The sequence below is a fragment of the Pongo abelii genome, chromosome 2, assembly GCF_028885655.2.
Source record: "Pongo abelii isolate AG06213 chromosome 2, NHGRI_mPonAbe1-v2.0_pri, whole genome shotgun sequence".
Classification (NCBI taxonomy): Eukaryota; Metazoa; Chordata; class Mammalia; order Primates; family Hominidae; genus Pongo; species Pongo abelii.
This window is the reverse complement of record NC_085928.1, coordinates 99,370,169-99,397,705: the sequence shown is the minus strand read 5'-3', so window position 1 is coordinate 99,397,705 and position 27,537 is coordinate 99,370,169. Positions and strand designations below refer to the sequence as shown.

Below are 27,537 nucleotides of genomic sequence, written 5' to 3'. Positions count from 1 at the left end.
AGAGTCAAAAATCCAGAATCTGCTTCTTTGTTCTCTGGATTCCTGTGTGTCCTCCCTTCCCTGAGGCGGCCTTAAGCATGGAATGCTTTAGCTGAGGGAATGGAGAAGAGCCAGGGGGTGCCAGGAATCTCCGGAAAGAAGAACAACTGGGTTTCAGACTTTTTTCTCAGAGACAGCATGAGAGGCGCCGATTAACCTCCTCATGTCTGGACCACAGTGCATTTGCTCATTCATTTACTCATCTAGCTTTTATTGAATGCTTACTGGGCACCAGCTATGCTTAGGGAATATGAGAGGTGAAGAGAAAACTTCCCCTTCACCCTCTGAAGGTTTGCTGAAAATCAACTGACAAAAGACAGGTTAGTAGGAGAAAAGACATACAAAATGTATTCGAATGTATGTAACATGGGGAATCGCAGGAGAATGATTATCCAATAACCCAGTGGAGTACAGAAGCTTACATATTGTATATACATTTTTCACAGGGGACAGGGGAGATGGGGACCCACCCTGGAGGGGAGGGGCAGACATTAGGGAAGGTGAGGGGCAGAGCTGCACAGGGACAAAAGGTTGTCTTATTATGCAGGTAATGTCCCCTAGGTAATCTCTGGAAGCTGCTCTCAGAAGAATAGATGAAAAGTCTGTCTGGGCTGGTGATGACTCCCACTCTCTTCTCTGGTCATTGATCTTTCCTGGTTATTTGATGAGATTTCTAGGGCAGGGGTTTAAGACAATTGCATTTCTTTTGGGGGGGAAAAAAAAAAAGCTCTCTTGGTCAGATGAGAATATTCCAAAGAGAGTCCCTCCCTGCACTTAGGATAAGAGGAGAAACAAGACTAAGCTAGAGGAACGCTGATTCTGAGGCAGCTTCTAAGGTCTTTCAGCATGTCAAAGCTCCAGTCTTTGGGATATCATTCTTTGAGTCCCAACAGAATGCTGGTGGAATGGAGAAATGTGTAAATTGAGGGACACTGAGATCAGACAGCCTGGCTCTCCCCTGAGGCCTCTGTCTACCGAGGGGGCTCTTTTGGGTATTGGCCCTGCTGAGAAGGAGTTGGAGTTGGCCTGCCAAATCAGATGGGAAAGTGCCAGCCCCACCTCGCAGCCCACCCTCAGAAGACCTGACCATCTCAGCCTGCTCAGGAAACCTGGTGAGAGTCAAGGAGCAGTCGCTTAACAACAGAAGATGGCTTTTCCAGCCTTGCCATCTGCCTGATGAAGAGAAAAAATTGGTATTCTCCACTCCAGGGCTGACTCCCACATATTCTAAGGTCCTGAGATTCCAGGAAATGAGAGGGAAAAAAGTGCTTGATTACTCCATAGTGCCGTCCGCCCCTCCTTAATGTTTCCCTGTCTCCTTCTCCCTCCCCTCCCTCCTCATAATCACCTGGTGTGCAGCTCTTCTGAGAGGATCTGCCTTGGGCCAGGTCTGCTGCAGCTGATCACATCTGCCACCCAGGTGTTTGACTTTGAAGTGGGTATCTCCCTGGCCAGAGGGAACCAAGCCCAATGGCTTGCCTTGCCAGGCTGCCTTGCTGCATGAGCAGACTTCTAAGTGCATGGTCTTCCCTTGGCTGTTCCTGGTGTAGTCATCCTTTCCATGTTCAATGAATTGGAGATTCCGGGAAAAGAAAGTGATGGTCTTGTTGACCCACCACCAAGGGGACAATTTTGCTGTGTCAGGCTCTCCCCTGAGTAATCACCGGTTTTTGTTTTAACCTTGCTGTCTTTGTCTTTTAAAGGCCAGGAAATGCAGCTTCCTAACTTGCGTGGGCCACATGGTCTTAACGTTCTCAGTCTTTTCAAACTCATTACCAACCTAGGATTTTGTGCACAGCCCAAAATACTTTGTCCCCCCATCCCTCTTCAACTGGTCTTAGGCTGTCATAAATTCCTGCTCATCCTACAGACCCTGCCTCTTTAGTGGAGAGTTCTTTAACTCTACCTCCAGGTTAGGTAATTCATTCTCAAAGTAATCTTAAGGTAAATGGCCTGATCACCTAAGCAAATCAGTCATCATTACCTAGGGGAAGACAGAACCCATTTGAATATTTAGATGCATTAATTGGTGCAAATATTCTAGAGTGTTTAGGTAGCAAATGACTTACCCTGATACCTCCAGTTTGCATTTTATCTGACAGAAAAGAACACCGAGAGCACGCTACATCTTACAGTTATGGAAACCTCTTTGCCTTTGCTGTATAGGTTGAAAACAGGGGTGAAGGTAACTTCTTAGTAGGAGACTTGAGGCCCATAACTTTCTTCTATGACCCTCGCTCTTCTCCAATATCAAGTTTCCAGGATGTTATTAGGATTAGCAGTAAAGTTTTTTAAGCTTCTAGCAGACACCTGGCACATACTAGAGGGCTTCATAAATGGGATTAATTATGATTATTACTACTGCTATGATTACTGTGTGATATAATTCCTATGAATCAAGTTATAAAATAATTTTCTTTTTTTTTTAGAGACAAGGTTTCTGTCCCCCAGCCTGGAGTTCAGTAGCACAATCATAGCTCAATGCAGCCTCAAACTCCTGGGCTCAGGTGATCTTCCTACAGAACTTAGACTATAGGTGTATGCCACTGTACCCAGCTAATTTTTTAAAATTTTTTGTAGAGACGGGGTCTCACTCTGTTGCTCAGGTTGGTCTTGAACTCCTGGCTTCAAGCAGTCCTCCCATCTCAGCCTCCTAAAGTGCTGTGATTACAAGTGTGAGCCACCACACCCAACCATAAAATAATTTTCATCGTGGAATAAGTCTTAGGTAATTCGGAGACATATCTGGTGAGCAGAGAAATATGTTTCATTAAATAATTTACTTGGAAGCAAAAGCATGTTCAAACTTATCAAACTAAAATGACAGAGCCTTGAGGTCTGGTGTGTGTGTTAGGAATGGCCGGTGGGGAAGTGCTGTATCTGGCCAGATTCAGATGTGACTGATGGGTCTTTGGCAGACTCAGGGGTTCCAGGCTTCACCCAGTCAGGAGGGGTTAGAAACAAGATCACACTTCTCCATCCCCGGTGCCCATTGCTCCATGCAAGTCCATCTGTCATCTCTCACCTGGTAGCATGAGCACGCATGACCCCTGCACAGTTCCCCAGACACAAACCATGCATCCTAGCAACTTCCCCTGTAGATTTTTCCAAAGCACAAATCTATTTGTGTCTCACATCCTTCCCCAGCTGAGAACCTTTTCATTGCTCTCTGTTGCTCTTGGGACAGAGTCCAAACCACATGGATGGCAGAGGTAGATGCCTGGAAAGAGCAAACTCCCTGAGAATAATTGATATCTCCATCCACATCGCATTCAACCACCCCGTGTGTGTTCACAAGTGCCTGCCTGTGCTGGGAGCTTCTCTAGGTACAGGGAATACAGCAGTAAATAAAGAGCTTCAACCTCTAGTTGGATGAGGATGAAACACAATAAATAAATAATATAAAATGTCATTTCATGTCAAATATTGATAAATGCTATGAAGAAGCAAGTTTAACTGCTGACAAGAAAACCAACAGAATAGTCCATGTATCGGATGGGTGTGGTGGCTTCAGCCTATAATCCCAGCTACTCGGGAGGCTGAGGCAGGAGGACTGCCTGAGCCCAGGAGTTGGAGGCTGCAGTGAGCTATGATTGTGCCACTGCACTCCAGCCTGGGCAACAGAGCAAGACCCCACCTCTATTTTTTTAAAGAGTATTTTTAGGTCAAAGTCAGTTTATTCCCTACAGCAGTAAGGGAGAATACAACCTTGATAGTCTTAAAAGTGTCTCAGAAAGAGGAAGCCAGGGTGGATATTTACAGCATTTTGGAGTCTGGGCAGGTCTTCCAATGTGGGGATCTGGTTGGGATTGGGACGTCTCCTGAGTAAAGCAATAGTTATTATCTTTCTGAGCAAGAATTTTCTGGAACTAATAATAAAGTCATGAAAGTCATGTTGATGGAGGTGGCCTTGGTCCCCAGTCCTAACAGTTCAGCTGCAGGATGCAAACTGTCTCAATTCTCTCAGGGCTAAGTATGCAACAGAGATCACTCCAGGTCATTGCCTGGGGATGTTCTGTGTGACCCCCAGCCTAGAGTTGCCAGATTTGGTAAACCAAAAATATTGTATCTGCCTGGCATGGTGGCTCACACTTGTAATCTCAGCACTTTGGGAGGCCAAGGCGGGAGGATTGCTTGAACCCAGGAGTTTGAGACCAGCCTGGGCAACATGGCAAAGCCGTGTCTCTACAAAAAACACAAAAATTAACGGGGCATGGTGGCACATGCCTGTAATCCTAGCTACTCGGGAGACTATGGTGGGATAATTGCCTGAGCCTGGGAGGTCGAGGCAGCAGTGAGCCATGGTTGCGCCACTGCACTCCAGCCTGGGCAACAGAGCAAGATCTTGCGTCAGCAAAAAACCCCTTTATCTGGCAATCCTATTAGAGTGCTGTCAGTTTTTCAAATGAACTGTCTATATATTGAGTCTCGTGTTCCACAAGTTACCAGTTGGGCCAAGCTGAGCTCTGCAGCTCCCTGGAGACTGCAGCACAGGGTGGTGTTCAGTTCACCACAGTTCCCTGTCAGCTCTGGAGGGAATTTGAGTTTGGGAGCTCCACAGGGGACTCAGGTCTCTCCAGGGAGCTGGGTGTGCTTGGGCAAGTTCTTCTCCATCTCCGTGCCCTATGACATGAACCTGACAGTCAGAGGGTTTGCAGGCATCCCTCCAGCTCTGTGGACTGCCCACGTGGAGATTTTAGTGCTATTTTATATTAAATACAGTCATAAACATCCAACTCAGAGATGTTTGGCAACTATATGTGGCTGTTCTATTATTGGTTTGGAAATGTTTAGAAACTTGACCCCCAATTTTGTTATGGTCTCTTTAGTAACTGTTATTAGGTGGTGACCTAATAAGAAATTATTAACTAGGGAGCTATAACTTGGAAGCTTATAATTTTTTAAAGGACATTGATTTGTGCAGCCCTGATTAAAATACAATGAAGCCCGAGGCTTAAATGTTTTCTTTTGAAAGGTTGAAAGGGTGGGAATTGACTCTAAAAATGTATTGGCTTGAAAACTTTATTGAAATAATATTATTTGAAGAGCTTTGTGAGCATAAAATGATCTGACAAAAACTACTTGATGCTAGCTCCGGCAGCCTGGGAAAGCTGAGGGAATATAGGTTTCTTCAGATGAAATCTGGAAAAATGCTTCCAGATTACCTCAGGGGTGAAAAGAAAATTATTATTCCATTCCACAACCCTGCTAATTCTTTTCAACATCAATCCAGTCAAGTAATTAGAACCCAAATGGAGGAAACATTTATAATTGTCATTTACTCTACTTTACCAAAGGTGACTGTTCCGAGAAGCTCTGGCAGGACAAAAAAAAAAAAAAAAAAACCAAAGTGATTATGAAAGAAATGTGTGGCCAAATGGATCAGGCCTTCCTACACTCGTTCCCAGAAGCCAGTCACAGGCAGCAGGTAGGGATGGTTACAGATTAAAATAGGCCTCCTCAGCAAAGAAAATCTTCTGCTATGGCCTTGTCAATGGAGTGATAATGTGAGCTATTTCTCCTCCCTCTCTCTCACCACAGACATATATCATGGAGTGCTTTGTTATTTAAAAGCATGTATAAGAAAGATTACCAACCCCCATACCACAGGGAATACTTCAGAAGTGAAATATGCAATCATTTAGGGGTTACATTTAAAATACCTCCTCCCCTTTTATCATTATATTTCTTCACTTGGACTAGGCTAAAATATGAGATGTTTCTGCTGCTGTGAGAATTTTTTTTTTCTAATTTCTGAAATAATACCATAGCTTGGAGATTAATGTTCAGGCTTTACCAAGATTATAACAAATGCATATTGCTTTGATCTAAATATTTCTCCAAAAGTTGTTGCTGATCATTCTCCCTTGCCTATAATCTTCTAAGAAAGCTTTGAATTTGCCAGCCTGATACCCAGGGGGACAAGAGTGCAGCTGCCTTCCCTTCCTTCCCCATCATCTTCCCGAGGATACTCTGTTCTCAGTTTTGCCCAAATTAGTCCCAGGATTTCAGTTGTCTTTTTTGTCCAACATTCCATCATGCAATTCATTAACATCTTCACATGAAATATTTAACAGATGAGTTATGTCCTAATTCACATTGCAGTTTTAAATTGTTATTCATGTGGTAAGTCATTTATCTTGGACACCAACAGACCTCTGGAATGGGCTCACATTTGATGTAAAGAAGGTTGGAGTTATTTTCCTTGATGCTCCAGAACAGTGGCCTTATTCCAAACCCTGGGTTAATCATGAAATATTCCCAAAAAATGACATTCAGATTCATTGTTAGTTCTACTTGCAATTAACTGTTTTGAAAACAAACAGAAGAAAACATTTAAACAAACGTGGCTTGGGTAATGGCTATTACAGTTGACCGTTAATTAAGGCAAGTTGGAATCCAAACATGCCAGGCCTTGTTACTATCACTGCTAGCAATCTTTGCCATGGTGCACAAAGAAATAAAAATTCAGAGACTGTCAAAGTGGAGGTGAGACTGGATAAGAGATATTAACCAAGCCATGTAAAAATACCCAGTGCCCTGATTAAGAAATATGACCAGCAAGGAGGCTGATGATCTGGATGAGCATTTATCTGTACAATTTGGGTTTTGGGAAAAGTCTCTCTACTCCTAAGAGATGAAATATATGGGAAATCCTTAGGTAATTTATTTATTGTTAACTTATTGTAGTTGTATTTCCTCTAATAAAGCTACAATTTTCTACTATATTCCTACCTATGGATTGGAATCTATTAGGAGAAAATCTTCTGTTTGTAGAACAAGCCAGTGCAAGGCAGCTCTTGGATCTGTTTCTCTGCCTGGACACCACAATGAAATGGTAATTGTCCACATTTGCAACTGTCCAGCAGTAGCCAAGTCATTGAGAAGTTTTGTGGGCAGGTGGCCTGATTGATGTGCACAGGAAACTGATGGCACCAGTATCATGGACAGCAGTCTTCTTGGGTTCTGTACCCTGACCTGTCTAACCTTGTCCTGAGTATGCATGAATGATCACAATTCCAGAAGGGGTGAGTGACAGGACATCTTCTTCTGTTTTCTTTTGCTTTTAACAGAGTGGTAGAAACTGGGTAATTTGTAAAGAAAAGGAATTCACTTCTTAAAGCCTCTTCTCAGAGGCTGAGAAGTCCAAGTTCAAGGGGCCCCATGTGGTGAGGAACTTGCTGGTGGGGGCTCTGCAGAGTCCCAGGGAGGCACAGGGCATGGCATGGTGAGGGGACTGAGCGTGCTCACTCAGGTCTCTCTCCCTCTTCCTGTAAATCCACCAGTCCCACTTTCATGATAAATCATTAATCCATTAACCCATTAATCTATCAATAGATTAATCCATTCATGAGGACAGAGTCCTCAGGACCCAGTCACCTCTTAAAGGTGCCACCTCTTAATACTGCTGCATTAGAGATCAAATTTTAACATGAGTTTCAGAGAGGACCAACATTCAAACCGTAGCACAGGTTTTGAATGGTGGAGCATACCTTTCGTTAATCCTGAAGGAAAAAGATTAATTCTCTAAGAGCCTGCTTGGCTGATAGCATGATTTTGTAATGCATTTGCTCACTGATATAACACTCTAAGGAACATTCCTAGTAGTGGACAGTTTGCATTGATCATAGATGAATTTTCTGCTCACTCTCAACATAATTGGCATGAAAGGTATATTAGCCATGAAACACAAGAATAAAGAATAAAAGCTCTAGGAGCAAATCATAACATGAATGATGACAACACTATCAACAAGTTAGAGTGTTTTAATACCCGTGATTTTATTTACTCTCACTGATTTTTGTCCCACAAAAATTCTGTTCAGAAGCCAGAGCCGGTGCAACTCTATTGGTGGAGACAGAGAGGTAAAGTGACATACCCAAGGGTACACAGCAGTGGTCTTAAAACTGGGGTTTGCAGTCAGTTCTCGCAGCAAAACAATTCCTGAAATTCACTGACAGTGACAGGATTGTTTTTCTGCCTTTTGGATGAGCTCTCTATGTGTATGTGAATATATTGTATGACTGGAGGGCTGGGCAAATGAAAGTAGGGGTGTTTGGGTGAGCTTGTGTGCCAGGCATAGTGAGCACTATTTTACCAACCAGATCTGTGCCCCTCTAGTATGTTGCAAGTTGAGGCCAACCCCACGGAAAATTATTTCTAAATGAATACAATATGAAAAAAAGTTGTTTTATTTCTTATTTTATATGTAACATTGTTATTTTGTGAGTTTCAGATTACACTTGAATGCATGTCTATTAACATGATATGAGATGCATGCATGATTTCATCTTGAATGCATTTAAACATAATAGCACTGCAAATGTAATTTGTAGTCTCAAGTTTTATAAAGCAAAATAAATGAATCTGGAGGGTGGTTGTTGCATTGATTTCTTTAGGGTTCATTCAAACTCATTACCAACTTCCCCTTGTAAGTCCAGGTTCTCAGGCTGGCAGAGTCCTGTGTGATCTAAACCCCCTATACCTAAGTCATCTCATTTCTTCTACCTCTGGGGAGTGGTAGTATGGACACGTTTGTGGAGAATTGTACCTTCCATCCTTAAGGAGTGCTAGGGTCCATTTCTTTTCTATGGTTCCTTCTGGGATCACTGGTCATCATCCAGTAGAAGTCTCTGCAATGATGGAAATATTCTAGATCTGCATGGTCCAGTACCGTAGCCTCTAGCCCCTGTGGCTATTGAGCACTTGACATCTAACTAGTGCAACTAAGGAACTAAATTATGAATATTATTTAATTTTAGTTAATTTTTATTTAAATAGCCACATGTAACTAATGGCCACAAATTTGGACAGCACAGGATCAGAGCATTCAAGGTCAGCTGCCTGTCCCTAGATTCAAGTATGCTGATCATTGGTATTCTGCAAAGCCAATGGTCTGTGTGTTTTGGATGATGCCCTGTGTTCGTTTCTGTCAGCTCTGGGGATGCTGAAGTGTGAATCTCTCTTCGGTGATTTGACTGCTCTCCCCAGGCCTGTACCCCTGGCGGTTGTGTCTCTCACATCTTTTTCTCAATACACCTATCACCCAGCACATACTGGGTTTCTGATAAACATGGGAGAAAGGAATGGAAGAAGGGAGGGTAAAAGTAGATAAGAAGGAAGTTAGACAGTTGGGAAAAGAGGAAGTCTGGAAGGAAGATACTTTGTTGAAGCTTTGATATCTGTAGTTAAGCTCTCTTAGAGTATTGAGAGGAGTTGTGAGAACAGTCACACAGATAGTTCAAAAGAGAGGTCAGTGCTTCAGATGCCTGAATATTTCACATGAAAGGATTCTGGGCTCTTTGAGATGGCAATTCTTATAACAATAATTTTGCTGTTTTGATTTCCAAAGACCATCCCAGTATCTTGGGGTCACTGTCCTAGGAGGCTCACCCCATACTGGCACATTGGGAAGGATCCTATGGGATAATATTTTCTGGGTCGGTTGTGTTCCTGGGTGGTGAGTAAGATATCACCAGATGCAGTTGTGTAAAGGGACTTTGTCTCTATCCATGTGATGAAGATTCCCAGCAGGGAGGGAGCCCTGGGACATCTGTAATCAAATTGAAGTAAGGAGCACTGTGACCTCTGGGGAAATATGTTGATGATTTTCTGGACTGTCTAAAACATTACAAACCCCAGGAATGGTGATTTTATTTTCTGTAACTCTCCTTGGGACTTGAGTTTCACAAAAGCATTTGCTGTCTTTGTTTTCCTTATTAAATTGGCAAGACTGACTTAAATCAATTTACTGTTACGGCTTGAAATGTTGATGAAAGAACAAAATAGACGGGCTTGACAAATGTCTCAGGTTCCATTTAGGTTATGTGGGGGCTGAAGGGAGAGAGTGGGACTCACTGAAGTAGTCGTGTTTTCTCTGATAAAGGTCAAAAAAAAGAAAAATGTGGACCAAAACTAAGGAAAATAGTGAAAGGAAGCTACACTTCTGTTTGTGGCAGGTGATATTTGTTTTTCTGAATAGAGTTGGCCATAGGATTCCCTTAAGCATTTTTGTTTATTTGCTTGTTTGTTGGGGGAGAGGGTTATTCTTATTTTTTTTGTTGTTGCCTTGTTTTTTGCACTTTAAATCATTTTCACACTCAAGAAATAATTAGCTCAATCCCGTTATTCTCGATCCCTTACTCTCATTCTCCCATTTCCCGTTTTACAGGCCCTTTCCCTAGCACTTCCTCTGCAAGCTTTCAGAGTGGGCTTTCTAAAAATATAAACCTGATCCTGCCACTTCAATACTAAAGACCTTCAATGGCACCAACGGCAGATGTCAGAATACTTTTTCTGTAAAGGACCAGTAGTAAATAACTGAGGTTTTGTGGGCCATGCAGTCTCAGTTAAAACTACTCAGCTCTGCTATTGGAGTCATAGACAGTGTGCAAACCAATTAGTGTGGCTGTGCTGCAAGAAAACTTTACTTACAAAAAGAGGCTGGATTTGACCATTGGACCAGTCGCTGACCTACAAGATACTCTCGAAGCTTTGGCCTGACATTCAAGACCTTTTGCCATTTGACCTCAGCCTGAACAACTGGGTCCCCGTTCCCATTCTTTTCAAGCCTCTGAACAAATGATGGTCTTTAAAAAGGTTCTCTCCCTTCCCCTCCCTTCCTGTTTCCTCCATTTGGATTGCCATCTTCCTTGGCTTCTTACTGTTCTGTGAGTGGGCTCTCCATGCCTCACCTTACACAAAGCTCTCACCAGGCCAAGTCAGCCCTATTCTCTGCACGCTCCAGTTCTTTATGCCTCTAGTGTAGATTTTACAATGGATCTACTCCTCAACTGGATGTGGAGGGAGCTTAGTACCCAATGTAGAGCTTAGTACTCACTGAACAAATGGTCGTGAAGTTGATCCATCAATGAAATTGTTGAGTCCCTTAATCATAAGAGAGTATATTAACTTATGGGTAAAAGAAAACACTGTAAACCCCAGATATGCCACAGGAAGCCAGGGGCCAGTGTTACTGGAAAGGGGATGAGGTCAGCCAGCAGGAACACAGCTAGGTCAAAACTAGCAGAACAGTTGCAGCCAGGACTATCCAGGAGCATTTGGGCAACAACCTCATGGTGCAGGCAGGGATGTGAGTGAGGAGAGAGGGAAGCAGTGTCTAGTTCAGGGCATCAGGACCAGGACGAGGATGCAGCCTGCTGGAGGGAGATCAGAGAGAAGCAGCCTGCATGATTAATGGGATGGAGGGACTGACTCATGAGGAAAGATGAAAGCGCCCCAAGGAACTGGGGTAGAGGACCGACAGGGGCAGATGAGAACAGGCTGCAAGTATGTGAGATGGATAAACACCCAGGGGGGAGCAGCTGGTTTCATCAGGGAGGGGAAGATGAGGGCTCCATCAGAGAACGGGGTTGGGGGTCTCAGAAAGGGCATCAGGAGACTCGTGGAAGCTCAAGAGATGACAGGTGGGCCCAGGACAGCTCTGGGCTGTTGGAGGGGGAAGCACCATGGAAAGGCTATCCTGGAGTGACTCTTTCAGGGAGCCCTGATGCTCTACCCTGTAGGGCCTTGCAGCTTGCCCTTGGCTCTGAGGGATAGCCTTAGCCTTACTGTCTGCCTGACAACCTGGCGGGGGCTGGCTGGGGAGTACTGCGGGAGGGGAGCTGTAAAGAGGCACACAGAGGAGGACACATGAACTCATTTCCCAGCCTTCTCTTAGATACCAGTTATTGGTTGTCACAACAATTTTGAGGCCTCTCCTCTGAAGTCAGTTTTCAGCCAGCCCCTGCCTATCTTTGGTGAAACCAGAGATACTTGTTCCAAGCCCAGCACTCACCCCCACCTGCCAGTGCATCTGATCAGAATTCAGCCCAGACCCTGTTTCGCATCCTGCACCCTGGCCTGTCAGGCATTTGGAAGACGAGATTTATTTGAAATGCAGTCAACCACCATCAGACTCAAAATCAGCTTCCTTCAGGCATTCTCTGAAATGTTCTCCGATGCCGGGAAGAACAGCTTGTGTTGTGTAGTCTAGCGACGTGGCCCACATCACAGTAGGTCCCCAACAGCTGATTTACTACAGCCATCCCCCACCTTGGCTGTGCATGAGAATCATCTGGGACACTTTTAAAACATACCCAAGCCAGCCACATGGCTCACACCTGTAATCCCAGCACTTTGGGAGTCTGAGGCGGGCAGGTCACTTGAGCCCAGGAGTTAGAGATCAGCCTGGCCAACATGGTGAAACTTCATCTCTACAAAAAATACAAAAATTAGCCAGGTGTGGTGGTGCACACCTGTAATCCCAGCTACTCGGGAGGCTGAGGCATGAGAATCACTTGAACCTGGGAAGCAGAGGTTGCAGTGAGCTGAGATCACACCACTGCACTCCAGCCTGGACAACAGAGTGAGATTCTGTCTCAAACAAACAATTCACATAGGTGTTACTCTTCTATATTTCTCTCTAACTGCTGACTATAATATCACTTGAAAGTTTTTTTAAAAAGCAAGCATTTACCTATGGGTCGTCTGTGTACTCAGCATCTTGCTGGAGGCAGGGGTCCAGCAGGGAGCAAGAACAGGTCCTCATTCTTGGGAAGGTTGTGGTCCAGAGAACGAAGGACACTTAGGGCAGAGCAGAATGAGCCTGGGGCACCGACATGGTGCATTTCAGAGGCTTTTCACATTCTGCATGTTGCAGCTGTGCACTGCTCTAGTCTTTATCCTAGAGTCTGAAATTCTAAGTGCAAACACAGATGGCAAATCTCTCCCAATGTACACACCCAGTTAACCTTTACTGTCAGGGTTTGCTTCAACGATTTCTTTAGGAAGTAGAAATGCCCTTGATGGTTATCAGGGTAACAACAGCCCAAGACCTTTATGAATCTCCAAGTTCCTGAAGCCAGCACAACAATGATTACCCCAATGGGAGGTCCAGTATAGTGGCACGCAAAATTTTTAGAGTATTTAAGTGATTTTTTTTCTTACAATTGTGTATTTCTTTTGATGGGTGTTCCAATATTATTTAGGTTGAATTACTGTAGGTCTTTAAGCAAAAGAAAGAAATGTGGAAGGAAAATAAGAGTATTGGTGGTATGCAAATATGGTAAAAATTGGGAGGTTGTGTGCAACAGACTACAGTTTGCAAAACTGCACTGGGGTAAATGACGTGCTCCAGGGAATTCAGTATTCCCCGTAGTCTCATTCTTCTGAACGCCTCTCAAGTTTTCCCACCATCTGAGGAGCATTTTGCCCTTACCATTTTACTTCGTGAGATGGTTTCAAGTCTTTCAAGTGGTTTGGGCTTCATGGAGAAAAATAAGGTGAACTTCCTCATGTTATAGTTTTGAGGTTCCACTAAATTTCACTTCTCAAAGTTTCAAGTCACATTCTTAACCTCTTCTCTTTTTGGCTGTTTCTGTCGCTAGAACTAGCATTCACGGTTGCTTTAGGAAGCTTTTCACAGACAAAGAAAAAATTACATAATTTTACCAGAGTTCTGTGGGAGAGAAGAACCTTGAGATGTGTACTCTAGGAGGCCAGTTAAACTAAGACACATTATAGTAAAGTGACTCACTTCTGAATTCTAGCCTCATGACAAGTGCTTTTCAAATGTTACATCTCAAAAACACATGCAGAGTACACATTTTAGACATGCCAGTTCAAACAGTAATAGCTGATACAGGAACTGACGCAATAGTGATCTTTTGAATTTTTTTTTTCTTTCCTCTTTTCAGCTTGTGTTGGGGTGGGGGTAGGGGCAGTGGTGCAAGCATATGAATTTTAGAAATGCCAGAGTAACATGTCTCCAAAGAGCCATCTGCACGGTGCTGTTTGTTTTGTATCGAGAGTTCTGTGAGTGTAGGTAAACTTGAGAATTCTTTACCTGAAAGATAAAATGTTTTAGTTGTATGCTTCACTGTACATTTTATTTTATATGCTTATATCAGCTTCTTGCCATGATGGATAATTTTCAACGATAATCTTAAATAATTGTGTAAAGGGATCACTAATGCCTTGTTTTATTTATAATTTGTCCCAGCTGTAGGCATTCAGATGAAACTTGAATTTTTCCAAAGGAAGTTCTGGACTGCCAGCAGACAGGTAAGTTATAATCAGCATCTTGAAGCATTAGTGACACTGTTATTATACAGGTGTTCACATTTGGGTACCTGGAGCCTGAAAGTGCCAGATTTCCGATGAATGTTTGTGAAATCAGCTGCCGGCTGCTCAGATTACCTTTCATTTCACTGCAAAATAAAGGGCTGTCAGCATGTTAGACACCACATGCTGAGCAAAGCAGGGAATTTGCTCCTAGGAACAGTTTTAATTGTGGGATCAAGATAGTGACCTTCCAAAGGAGTTTTTCTTTTAAGTATTGGGGCCTTTTGTGAGATTTTCATACTGACTTTCTCCTAATCCTGTGGTCGTGCCTGGTTACTTACTTGTGAATCTCATTATCAAAATCTTGAAACCCTTTACATAACTAGTTTCTCCAAAACATATATCTGACTTCTTTGTTCACAGGGTCTACCTTGGAGAATCTGGGAACATTTTTTTCTTTTCACTATGCTCTCTGTACTAAGTAATCTCAGTGGTATTTGTTGAGTAATTTGGTAGAAAGGGCCACTGATAAGTTGCTGCCATCTGCCCAAGAATAAATGTTAGAATGGTTTATCATCCCTTAGATTAAGATACTTTAGGAAACTATAAACTAAGGAGATGGACAGGGGTTTTTTAAAGTCATTGAGAATTAATGAATTTTAAATTAATTACATAATTGTATTTTTAGTTACCAAAATATTTGAGATCTTAAAAAGATATCATTACTATTTAATGACAACATAAAGTAGATAAAAAAGAGCCAGCTACCCCCTCAATTTTTTTTTTTTTTTTTTTTTTTGAGATAGTCTTGCTCTGTCACCCAGGCTGGAGTGCAGTGGTGTGATCTCGGCTCACTGCACCCTCCACCTCTCTGGTTCAAGTGATTCTCCTGCCTCAGCCTCCTGAGTAGCTGGGATTACAGGCACCTGCCACCACACTGGAGTAATTTTTGTGTGTTTTAGTAGAGATGGGATTTTGCCATGTGGCCAGGCTGGTCTCGAACTCCTGACCTCAAGTGATCTGCCCTCCTTGGCCTCCCAAAGTGCAGGGATTACAGGTGTGAGCCACTGTGCCTGCCCCCGGCTCCTCAATTGTTTCGTAGATCTTTTATTTTACATTACTACTTGGAATTGATACTGATTCCAGAGATAGTAGACAAGACACGACATGGAGCATTCCTTTTCAATGAAATTGGGTATTTGAATTCTAGCCCATGACTTGGATAGCTTGTCCTTAAGTAGCTCAGTGGCAGCCACAGCAGGCACTGGGATGCCCAACTAACATAGTAACACATTTCCCTCTGATTTTTGCCTTCACAGTGTGCCTCCGTGGATGGCAAATGCTCCATCAGCTGTGATGATGAGGTAAGACGGCCTCCTGGTCCTGTTTCTACCCCTGTGGAGAGAAGGTGACAGATGGTGCTTTATGCCCGAGGGAATGCCCTTATAAACAAGGCCAGGTTGACACGTTGTACTGGGCCAATCTAAAAAAAAAAAAAATCATTTGCTTTGTTTCTTTTTTTTTTGTTCCCCACCTCCCATCAGTTTATGACAGCTAGAAATGTGCTTTAAATGTCTCATGGATAGCACTATTGGAATTTTGACATTTTGTAGGAAATAATACAAACTCCTAACTCCTACTGTTTGAAGCTCACATTACAATTCTCAAACCTTTTTCTACATGCCTTAATCTCTTTCCATCCTTGTAACAACTGGTGAAATAGGTAGGACTTGTTGGCCCATTTTGCAGATAAGAAAAACTGAGGATGAGAGAAATTAAGTGACTCAGCTAATTTCATGTAATAAGCAAACAAAAAATCTAGGAGTTAAAAACTTTGAAACTCAAAATTTTACTTTGTAGCATACTGCTTCTTTCCTACAAATCTTTTCTCCTTTTTTCTTTTCTTTCTTTCTCCTCTTCTGTCCTCTCTGTCTCTCTGTCTCCTTCCTCTCCTCCCCTCCCCTCCTCCCCTCCCTTCCCCTCCCCTCCCCTCCGCTCCTCTCCTCTCCTATCCTTACTTCTCGTCTCCTCCCCTCCCTTCCTCACCCCTCTCCTCCCTTCCCCTCCCCTCCCCTCCCCTCCCCTCCCCTCCTCTCCCCTCCCCTCCTCTCCTCTCCTCTCCTTTCTTCTCCTCTCCTCCCCTCCATTCCTCACCCCTCTCCTCCTTTCCGCTCCCCTCCCCTCCTCTCCCCTCCCCTCCCCTCTCCTCCTCTCCCCTCCCCTCCCCTCCTCTTCCCTCCCCTCCCCTCCTCTTCCCTCCCCTCCCCTCCTCTTCTCTCCTTTCTTCTCCTCTCCTCCCCTCCGTTCCTCACCCCTCTCCTTCCTTCCCCTCCCCTCCCCTCCTCTCCTCTCCCCTCCCCTCCTCTCCTCTCCCCTCCCCTCCTCTCCTCTCCCCTCCCCTCTCCTCTCCTCTTTTTCTCTCTCTCTGTCTTTTGGGAGAAGGGATTTTAATCCTACACATGCGCAATGGAAGAAGAAACTATACCACTACCCAAAGTGTTTCCATCTGCTTTATGTTTTTATACCATGCCATCCCATACCCTCTGCCCCATGTTTTGGAGCAGGCAGAAGCATGGTGGCCTTTTCACTTCTCCTGAGGTAGCCTTTCTCTCTCTGCATCAGTGAAACAGCAGTCAATATGTAAACTAGACCTTATAAATAGTCACATATTTATATTCCTTCTGGTTATCACGAGGACTTAAGAAATCCTAACCAAACAATTTCAACCCAGAAAACATAGATTAGGAAGTAGATTTCAAAAAGGTGGACAAAGGAGAAACAAGTAAGGAAATAGGAAGTCCAGGATGAAGTTAAAACAAAATGCTCAGTCCCAGAAGATCTGGCTGCTGGTTAGAAAATCATAATCATTGTATGAGTCACAGCATCAAAAAAAAAAAAGCCAATCAGCAAAGTTTTCTGCAGAAGCCCAAGTTTCTGTGGTCATCAGATCAAAACTAATTTTCCCCTTAGGAAAGAATACCCTGTGAAGTTCTATAGTCCACACCCTTTTCAGCAAGTTCAGGGATAATTTTCGTGGATAGTCAAGTGGGCCTCAAGCCTCTCCCATGTCTTTGAGACATTTATTGTCTTATTGGAGTGCTCAGCTCAAGAACAACACAACTCAATAGTAGTAGTGATTAATCAGTGTCTCAAGGCCCTATGTTAAGCTCTTCACTTGCACAGTGGGTATAATTATGAATCCCCGTTTTACAGTAAGAGGAGTGAGGATGGTTAGTTGGTTAGTTGGCTGATTGTACAGATGGTTGGACGGGTGGCTCATAGCTAGGGCAGTAGCTTGAATAGTTGGTTGGCTCATTGGTTGGTTGGTTGGTTAGGTAGTTGGTTGATTGATTGGATAGATGGTTGGATAGTTGGTTAAACAATTTTATAACTAAAGCCAGAGACAGTGATCTTCCCAGAACCCACACTGCCTCAATGCATCCTCATATAAAAACAAGTGGAAATGGATTTCCACTTAGAGTTGGAAACATCCAATATATGTTCATTCTTCAATGACTGCTTTCACAGGCAGTCTAACATGGTGGTTAAAGGCAAAACTATTTACACTGACTAGCTTCAAGTTGTGACTCTGACAGTAATAAAATGTGTGACCTTGGGCAAGTTTCCAAATCTTTCCATGCCTCAGTTTTCTCAACTATACAATGGGGATAGAAATATCCACCTCACAGAGTAATGGTGAAGAATGAATAGATAAGATATGAACAATGCATGGTATGGCTCCTGGAAATGATAAGCATTCAATAAATGTTGGTTATAAATTAAAAAAACAAACAAACTCTGAAGATGTTTTCTTCCATGCTGTGGTTTCAGGTTGCTGGATTTGAAACCTCAGACAGCAATGGTATATACACTTTGGGCAAGTGACAATTTCCCCTGGGCATAGTAAGCACAGGCTACGACCTCTTGCTCACTACTAACAATGTTCTTTTAGCAACCGTTGGGATAAACCCCTATTCAAATGTCAGTTAAAGGTCCACATGCTTTGAAAATTAAGCCTTGAAGTTGCCCTGATTTCTGAACTTGATCTGATGCTCAAATGTCCTGAGTTTGTACTTTGAACCTGTCATCCATTGTCCTCTTTGACTCTTAAATTTTGGCTCCAGGCAACCAATTGACACTGTTTTAAATAGAAAAGTCAGCCCTGCCTTCTCACCAAGGCCCCTTTCCATTGTTTCAGCAGACTCTTGCCATGTGTCATTCTCTTTTTTGTAACTTTTAATTAGGCATATGAGACCATGTTCCTCCTCTCCCCCAACTGCCCTCGAATGATCAGGTCCCCATTAAAAACAGCTGTGGGGGCTCATTAAGTTCAGTGTTCTGGCTTCTCCATTGCACTTATGACCTGGCCCAACTCCCTCAGGCTTATCAGACACACTTAGCCTTAGATCCACTCCAGCCCCTTTGTCTCCCCCATCAATGCACTCTCTGGGCCTGGGCAGGAGTGCCCTGGCTGGTAGGTGGAGCCAGTGTGCCAGATGCTCTGCCATCTTGTAGAGGTGCATCTTTGGTTGGTCCAGTCGGAACCTGAGCCATGTGACTTGAGGGCCTGGCCATGGGGCTGACTTTTAAGGAACTCCATTTCACCCAGGGTGAATGTTAACTTCCAAGCCATTGAGGCAACAGTTCACACACTCACTTCTTCTTTCAAGACATCTTTACTGAGCCCTTCTTAGGCACCTGGTGCCTGGCTGAGCACTGGGCAGTCAACGGGAAGCAAAGTCAGAAAAGGCCTTGCTCTCCTGGAGCTTACCGGTTAGCAGGAGAGATAAACTTATATGATCATCAATTGTGATAAGTCCTGCAGAGTAAACTGACATGCGGTAGTCAGGGAAGGCTTCTCTGAGGGGGTAACATTTAAGTCAACCAAAGAAGGAGATGATATTGAAGACAATTCCTGAAGCCTGAGAAGAGCTTTGCAAGCAAAGAACACCACTGTAGAGGCACCAAAGTGGCAAAGGGTCATTGTGGTCAAGGAAAACACAGTCAGCATTCAGGACAGAAGGGAGGAACGAGGGCCACGTTCACCTCTGATCTCAGTCTGACCTGCAGGTGCTAGTGTTTCCTCACTGCTTTCAGTCTCTTCTTCCACTCACCTGTGCAACACTTCTCATCTGATGAGAGTACCAGGAGTTAGCAAAGACGGTGGAAGGTGAGAAGGTGTCTCCTACTGAGGCATTGGAAGAGGTGTGAGGGCAGTGAGAGAATCGAAAACTTCATGATCAAAGTCAGCTCTACCCTTTCTTGTTCCAAAGGAATAGAGGCTAATAACCCTTATTAAGAATCTCTAAGACTTTTGGAGGGCTTGTAGGCGTTTCCTCTGGCATCAGAAAGACCTGCTTAAATTATGACAGGGCAACGAGAAGGGCTGCCTCCAGGCAGCCAGGCACCTGCCTGCATGTTGGACCGCCCAGCTTAGCCAGAGGATAGGTTTGAGGATAATTTGAATAGCGAAGGAGGACGGGGGGCATAGGTGACCCCTACCAAGTGCATCTTTCCTAGGTGACCCCTCTGCAATAAATTTTTCAAAAGACAGTGTTTTGATATGATCATTAGTTAATGAAAAGATAGAGCAACTGATGTGAAATAAGTGTCAAGCGTGTTCCACGGTGGAAATATTAGGGATTGGATCATGAGACCTGGAGAAAAGTAGCAAGGAGTGGCACCTTCCTGTGCCTGATGTACAGACATTCAGGCCCCACCCTCAGATGCAAGAACCTAGTATGTGTGTATTTCTCTCTCCCTCTCTCGCCACAAATGAAGACAACAGGCAGTACAATACCGGGTTTCTAAGTGAGTTGTTTATCCAATCAAAACAAACAAAAGGCATCCTTCCAAACAAAAGGCAAAAAGCAGCAAAGTTCAGCCAGTGGGCCAGGACCTCCTGCTATGAACTGTGTAACAACTTCCCTTTTTGAAAAACTGTACAATTGTAGCATTAGGATACTTGTAAAAATGACACATCATAGGTGACCAATAAACATTTGCTGAGCAGATGGAAGCCTGTGTTCTTGGAGGACTTACTATGCACTAGGTACTATGCTCAGTACTTTACATGCACCCTCCCATTTAATCTTCTCAGCAACATTATGAAATACTTGGTGCTATCTCCATCTTTCAGATCAGAAAACAGACTCGGAGTGTTAGAAAGACTTTGTTCGAGGTCACACTGATAGCAAATGGCATAGTCTCTGATTCTCAAACTGGTGTCTTAACCTTTGGGCTAGTACCCCTTCCAGTGTACACAAGGTTAGTACTGCCATTTGTCACTCCCAGGCACCCTGCTCTTCCAATCTGTGACTGCCCAATTCCCATGGCCTGGGTTTGGGCTTTAACTTCAGGTATCTACCTGATCCACCTCTGTGACTAAGAATCAGACTTCTTTGAGTAATACGGAACCATCGGAATAGTTGCAGGAAGATGCCTTTTTTAAAACATCAACTTCCCTCTGTGCTCTCCACCCTGCCCTTTATTGCTGCATTTTTAAAAACAACCTCATCCCCAGATGTTTTGCCAAAGGTAGTTGTGGAGTAGGTGCTTACAAGTGTCTGTTTGAACTCCTAATTTCTTCAAGCTCTTCAACTTGTTAGTGCACCCTTGGGGCAGGGTGATGGATAGACATATTCTAAGACGTTGGGCTTAATTTGGGAGGAAAGGGTAGCACAGCGAGGGAAAGCTGAGAAAATAGTTCCCATTTCCTTTTATTGGACAGGCCATATGGAGAAGGGAATTGAATATTATTTATTGTAAAGTGATATGGAAAAAACAGTTCATCAGACTGGACTCTAGCTAATTCTGTCCTGATTTATCCATAAACCCAGCACTCTGACCCCCTAACTCTAGTGGGCTTACTCCACTGCACTCTACTTCTCAATAATAATTTAATCCAAGTGGTCATTGACAGGGAAGTCTGTTTAGAAAGTCATCTTGTCACTCAATTTGCCTTTTAATGTTTACAGTTAGACAAAGTAACAGCAATGTCTATAAGGAAAAAGTGGCTGGGCACGATGGCTCACACCTGTAATCCCAGCACTTTGGGAGGCCAAGGCAGGCAGATCATTTGACGTCAGGAGTTTGAGAGCAGCCTGGCCAACATGGTGAAATCCCGTCTTTACTAAAACTACAAAAATTAGCTAGGCATTGGGGTGTGCACCTGTAGTCTCAGCTACTCAGGAGGCTGAAGCAGGAGAATCACCTGAACCTGGGAGGCAGAGGTTGCAGTGAGCTAACATCACGTGCCACTGCACTCCAGCCTGGGCAACAGAGTGAGACTCCATCTAAAAAAAAAAAAAAAATGCAGTGGCACCTTTCAGATTCAGTGACCAAGGTCTACATCAATGACACAGCACCCTGCCTTGGACTTGTAATTTTCCTCAGTGATTTGTAAATCCCAATGTTGACAGTACCTGTTTCTTGCTTAGTATGGTGCACGAGTCTTTTTATACTCAGTATGACCTTGAAATTCAAAATTAGCCATAAACAAGTATGGTAAGGCATCTTCTCTGCTGCCAAATTTCTGTCCTGGAATCTTAATATAAGAGGGAAAAGTTGATTTAAATAGTGTTAAATAGAAGCATGGTATAAGAAATAAATACCAACTGGTACTCAGTGTAGAAGAAATAAATGCTGTTCCCCAGCCCATGCATGGGAAACGTGCCTACTTTGCTGGGGAAGATGTGAGGCCCAGGCCAGGCACAGTGGCTCACGCCTGTAATCCCAGCATTTAGGGAGGCCAAGGCAGGAGGATCACTTGAGGCCAGGAGTTCAAGACCAGCCTGGGCAACATGGTGAAACCCTGTCTCTATTTTTAAAATACACAACAATTAGCTGGGTGTGGTAGCATATGCCTGTGATCCCAGCTACTCAGGAGGCTGAGGCAGTAGAATCTCTTGAACCTGGGAGGCAGAGGTTGCAGTGAGCTAAGATCACGCCACCGCACTCCAGCCTGGGCAACAGAGTGAGACTTGGTCTCCAAAAAAAAAAAAAAAAAAGTGGCCCCCTTTGGTGGAAATGGAAGCTTAGGCGTGTTATCCTTCAGGAGCCCTGGCCAGTTCTCCGCCTTGTACCTCTTCCCATCATTGTTTGCTAGGATGTAGAGCAATCTTACCAAAATGAGTGGTTCATCAAGGGTATTTTTAGACTCTAGCATATAATGGACATATGTTTTTCTTCCATAGATTATTCTGTAGCAAGTTGTGGAAATGGATAGAAAAATCCCCCTAAACTATGTCTTGGTTCAGATATTAGCTCAAGAATTGCTATGCCCAGGGAGTCTAGGAACCTATAATTGGGGTTGATACCACTTGACCAAACTGACCCAGACGTCAGTCACTTTTATTGTTTTTACTTGCTTTCGGCCACAATAATAACACCCCAGACACTTGGTACATTGATTTTTCTGCCATTTGTTGTGGTTTCCTTTGGTAGCAGGTGTCAGACAAGATCTGTCTTAGATATCCATAGAGATTAGATATAAATATAGGTATAGATATAGATACACACACACACACACATTATATAAAAGGATTGCTTTTTTCAAACAAGGAAAGCTTTCCATGAGCAGCCAAAATCCCTAGACCCTAACTAACTGTGTCCTGCTGTCTTTTAGAAAGTAAGGGTGGGGGTCAGCCAGTAGGAGTGTGGGCTTTGGAGTCTCATAGCAATGGACTCAAGTCTCACTTGTGTGTGTGTGACCTTGGAGAAGACAACATCTCAGTTTTCTCTTCTTTCCAAGAGAAAAATTCCCTGCTTGATGCTGTGAAAAGTGAGGTTTGCATGAGTCGATGTCCTCCTGTAGCTGCCATCCTCCTTATTCTTCTTACATTCTTATTGTTACTATTATTAGTGAGAGTCATGTTTTATGAAAAACCTCTTTGTGTGATAGTTTTCATCTGGTATTCTCCCAAGGAGGCCACTCCCCTATTTTTGCAGCTTGGTTTTCCAAGTTCTGAGTTAAAACAGTGTTTGCCCCTGCTCCAGAGCTCTCAGCTCTGTTCCTTCCACACCAGAAGTGGGAGTGGGAGGGAGCAGGGCAGATGCCTGAGAAGTGAGTCTTCTGATCTCCCTTCTACTGGTGCTGGCTGTTATAAGGAGCATTATAAGGAGGGCCTCGTTCTAAGAAGAAAGGTCAGAAAAAGAACCAAATGTTTACAGCAAATAATAAAAAGTTATTTTGAATATTTTTCTCTAAATGAAGTGGAAAGTATGAAACTGTGTTTATTTTTTAAATAAATTTAGGTTATATTTGCAGTTGTACTCTAATTTTCCAAAGAAACAAATGGGGTTTAGGGGCCAGGAGTTTAGTGTTTCTGATGAGATGATAAAATAGCACAATATGAAATCCTTCACTTTACATTTGATTTTTCTCAGAATGACCACAAAAAGGGTAAAATATAGTAAAGAATTTGATCAGTTTTCCTAGGTACTTTTCTTAGTCCGTTTCTGTTGAAATTATTCTCTTTGGAAGTACGGCTCATGTTTTATTTGTAGCAAGTATTTTTTCATCTTTCTGCCTCTGACAGATTCTAATGTGCCAATGGCTTCCTGTGTGATTGGAGATGTTTAACATTACTTTCATGGACTTCATGAAATCTTGCCTCTTTGTCAAGATTTTCAAGTGACTTTATAATCTGTTTGCCTTGTACCTGTATTGCATTGCTCAATATTTACAGTATTAGGCAAACAAAAAGATATTGACCAAAGATGTAGGTCTAATAGCAAGAGTACTAATTAGTTAGAGATGTTGGCGAAGGGACTAAGTTTTAATTAGGAGTAGAGGTTATGATGATTTGTGGCATTATATGCAACTGTGGGGATTTGAATATTGACAGTATCTGAATATGGAGGCCACTTCTGTACTCAACATGTATTTACTGACTGAACAGAGGTTAGCTGCCCCTTGCTTCAGTGTCTATATCTGCAGAATGAGCATCATGATGTTACCGGAAAGGGATCCCAATCCAGACCCCAAGAGAGGGTTCTTGGACCTCACACAAGAAAGAATTCAGGGAAAGTCCACAGAGTAAACTGAAAACAAGTTTATTAAGAACGTAAAGGAATAAAAGAATGGCTGTTCCATAGGCACAGCAGCCTCGAGGGCTGCTGGTTGCCCATTTTTATCGTTATTTCTTGATGATATGCTAAACAATGGGTGGATTATTCATGCCTCTCCTTTTTAGACCATATAGGGTATCTTCCTGATGTTGCCATGGCATTTGTAAACTGTCATGGCACTTGTTGGAGTGTAGCAGTGAGGATGATCAGAGGTTACTCTCATCACCATCTATGTTTTGGTGGTTTTAGCCAGCTTCTTTACTGCATCCTGTTTATCAGCAAGATCTTTATGACCTGTATCTTGTGCTGACCTCCTAACTCATCCTGTGAAACAGAATGCCTTAACTGTCTGGGAATGCAGCCCAATAGGTCTCAGCCTCATTTTACCCAGCCCCTATTCAAGATGGAGTTGCTCTGGTTCAAACACCTCTAACATTTCCCCCCTCCCTTTTATACGAAAACCCTTAATCCTAAGGGTTGCAGAGGGATAAAGATGCATCTTCTGTAACTTCTTCATGCTGAATAGGGGCAATGCCATTCCTACCTAACTATTGGGTCTCTTGCATTCAGGGTAGAGAGGAGCTCAATCAGAAAGCATTGGTATGGCAAGGGCCGTTCATAACTCCAAGTTCTGACAAAAGATGATATCTAGAAGATTAAAAAGTGCTCAGTTTAAGAAAACATTTAGTAAGCTTGTCCAGCATTTCTACACAAAGAGTACAATAGCAATGTATTCCAAAACAGTAAAACAAATTAAGTAAAATTATCCCAAGTAAACTAAATAAGGCGTTCCATGAACTGGGCAACTATTGGAACCAAGCTGATATGAGGTTGCTAGCTGATTCTAATACATGCCCAGAATTAGAATATTGATCCAGATTTTTACATTACCCATCCCTCTTGTTTCTTCTGAGCAGCAGTCAAGAGATCACTGGTTGGTTCACAGGAATAAACAGGGTTGGCCTAAATTACAGAAAAAAACTTAAAATCAACTGATGAGACTAGAACTTAATAACAGGTATACCACAGTTCTTGAAACATAATTTTTCTTTCTTTAGTTTCCCATTTTTGCTAGAGACAAATCATAGACTAATTTGCTTTATTATACTTGGCCTGATTATTTGTATACAGTGCAGCAAGAATAATTATTTTTCACATAGGCTTTTAAATTTGTCTTTGATGAAATTTTGTTCATAGAGGGAATCTCAGATAAGACTTTTTTTTAAAGCCAAGCCTAGCCATGGGTTTCTACCCCAAATACCTATGAGTTGAGTAAATTCTTCTCCTCTTGAGGTCCCAAGATAACTTGGGGCTCCTGGGCCTTTCAGAAGGTGACATTCTTTACTTACCACAGGTCAGGAACCCTGTACAGGGACTGTGTAGACAAGGTATGAGGCTAGTTTTTTTCAAGGGGTTCTTCTTGGCTCTCTAAGTCAAGTTTGATTCCTTAAATGTAAACACACCATTCCAGTCAAAGCCTTGGTAAAATAACCAGTTTCTCCAATTGTATCCTATTACAAAAGAAAACAGATTCTTACTGCATTTATGCAAATAACTATATTGCCATAAGTTAAGATACTCTCAAATAGTTTCCAAATTCTGGAGGAACCAGGTAGAGAGAAACAAATATTCTCTAAATTTTTTTCGCAGAAGTATAGTTTACTCAATTGTTAAAAGCTGTAAATAGCTCAAAAGAAAAGTTTTCTTGGCCCTGGAAAACAAAAAGGATCAGCAATGTTTTAAGCAAAAAAGTAAAAGAAAAAATATTACTTCAGTTTTTTATTAGTTCAGTTCATGCAGTTGACTCCTGTTCTGCTTGAACAGAACTCCTGTTCTGTCATGAACATTTCAGCTCTCTGTGAGTCCTGAAAGTCTCTTCCTCTATTCTAATGTCACAATCTCCAGTGTTATCAGAAACCTGCATTCAGTAGCACCTGTCAGAGTTCTATAGTTGATTATAAACCATCTTTTGAAGAAGATTAAAACAAGACAACAATTGTCGGTGGGTGATAAAAAGTCTTAGGACAGCCACTATTAAAGCCACAATTGATAAGGAAATTTGGTTACTTCTGTGGCATCCAAATTTTACATAACAATTATGACTATTAATAACATACTCTAAGCCATGTTAGAATTATAGGAGCTTCTTATAATTTTGGAACACATACCAATAACACAACTATACAAATATATCCCAAAGAAAGCCAAACACTATTTCACATTTGATAATGCTTCCTGTTATGATTTTTATCCCAAATAAGCCAAGTTTTACCTTTGCATTAGTGTACTATTAATGTTAAATCCAATTCTTAATAAAACCTTATAAACAAATGTATTCAGTCTTAATCAGTTTGACCATAAGGTAAGATTTTCATAAGCCTTGTATAACCCTTTACATTTTTTTTGTGAAAGAGCAGGTCAGTGTTCTAAGAAAAACCTGTTGTGCTTTTATTCCAGTGTTTAATTTACAGAAAAACTGAATACTACCTCTTTAACTTTAGTCAATGTCCACACACAGAATTTCTCTTACAGTTTATTTTTTACAAACCTTCCACAAGTCATTCAAACTTTTAGCTTTATCCTAACTTAAAACAGTCCTTTAACCCTTTAATCTAGGCAGAAAAAATCCACCTTCCAAAATATATTCTACTTTTCTTACACACCTTGAGTGTAGAACTGTTTCCTTGGTAGTCTCAAATACATGTTACAGTGTTAACTCTTAGCAACTTTTACTTTTGGTAAAAACCTTGGTAAGTAAGGGATTTTAATTATGTACTAGGTGCCGAGCCTAGGGCACCATAAGGTCTGACTGTTTCCAGCATAACTAGAGGGCATGACTCTCCACATGTCCCCAGGCCTTATCTAGAATCTAATGCTGCAAAATAGGTAAGCTGAACAATTTTCAAAAATCAAAGAAGCAGTTTATGACCTTAAAATATTTAGCAAAGCTAATATCTGACTTGCATAATTTAGACCAAATGTTTACATTTTTGAAGATATTTTTATTCTATCAGTAAAACTATCTTTATTTCCCAAAGATTACTAAAGTCACCTGAACTAAAAGACATTACACTTTTTACTTTTCTGACAATATTTGATTTAAGCACCTATTATTTTTAAGCCAATGAATCAAAGTTCTTTTATATTACACATACAACACATATAAATACACAGACACGCAGAAGATAAAGGACTCATTCCCTAAACCAGGAATTGAACCCTGAACCCATGCTGCTATTGTGAAAAGAGAAAGCATAGTCACATGGTTACAAGGTCAAGTTTCCAAGGACATACAAGACAATAGGGAAATGTCATCCAGTTTTTTTTTTTATTTTTTCAGGGATGTGCAGCAAAGTTTTTAAC

General features: G+C 42.4%; 1 protein-coding gene across 1 annotated transcript in view; it reads left to right on the top strand.

Moving 5' to 3' along the window:
- CACNA2D3 (calcium voltage-gated channel auxiliary subunit alpha2delta 3) overlaps positions 1-27,537 on the top strand; it is a 939,714-nt gene that overhangs the window by 824,541 nt on the left and 87,636 nt on the right. The window contains 2 exon segments of the mRNA XM_054552049.2: positions 14,042-14,103; positions 15,423-15,467. Of these exon segments, the coding sequence (XP_054408024.1) occupies positions 14,042-14,103; positions 15,423-15,467 (107 nt within the window).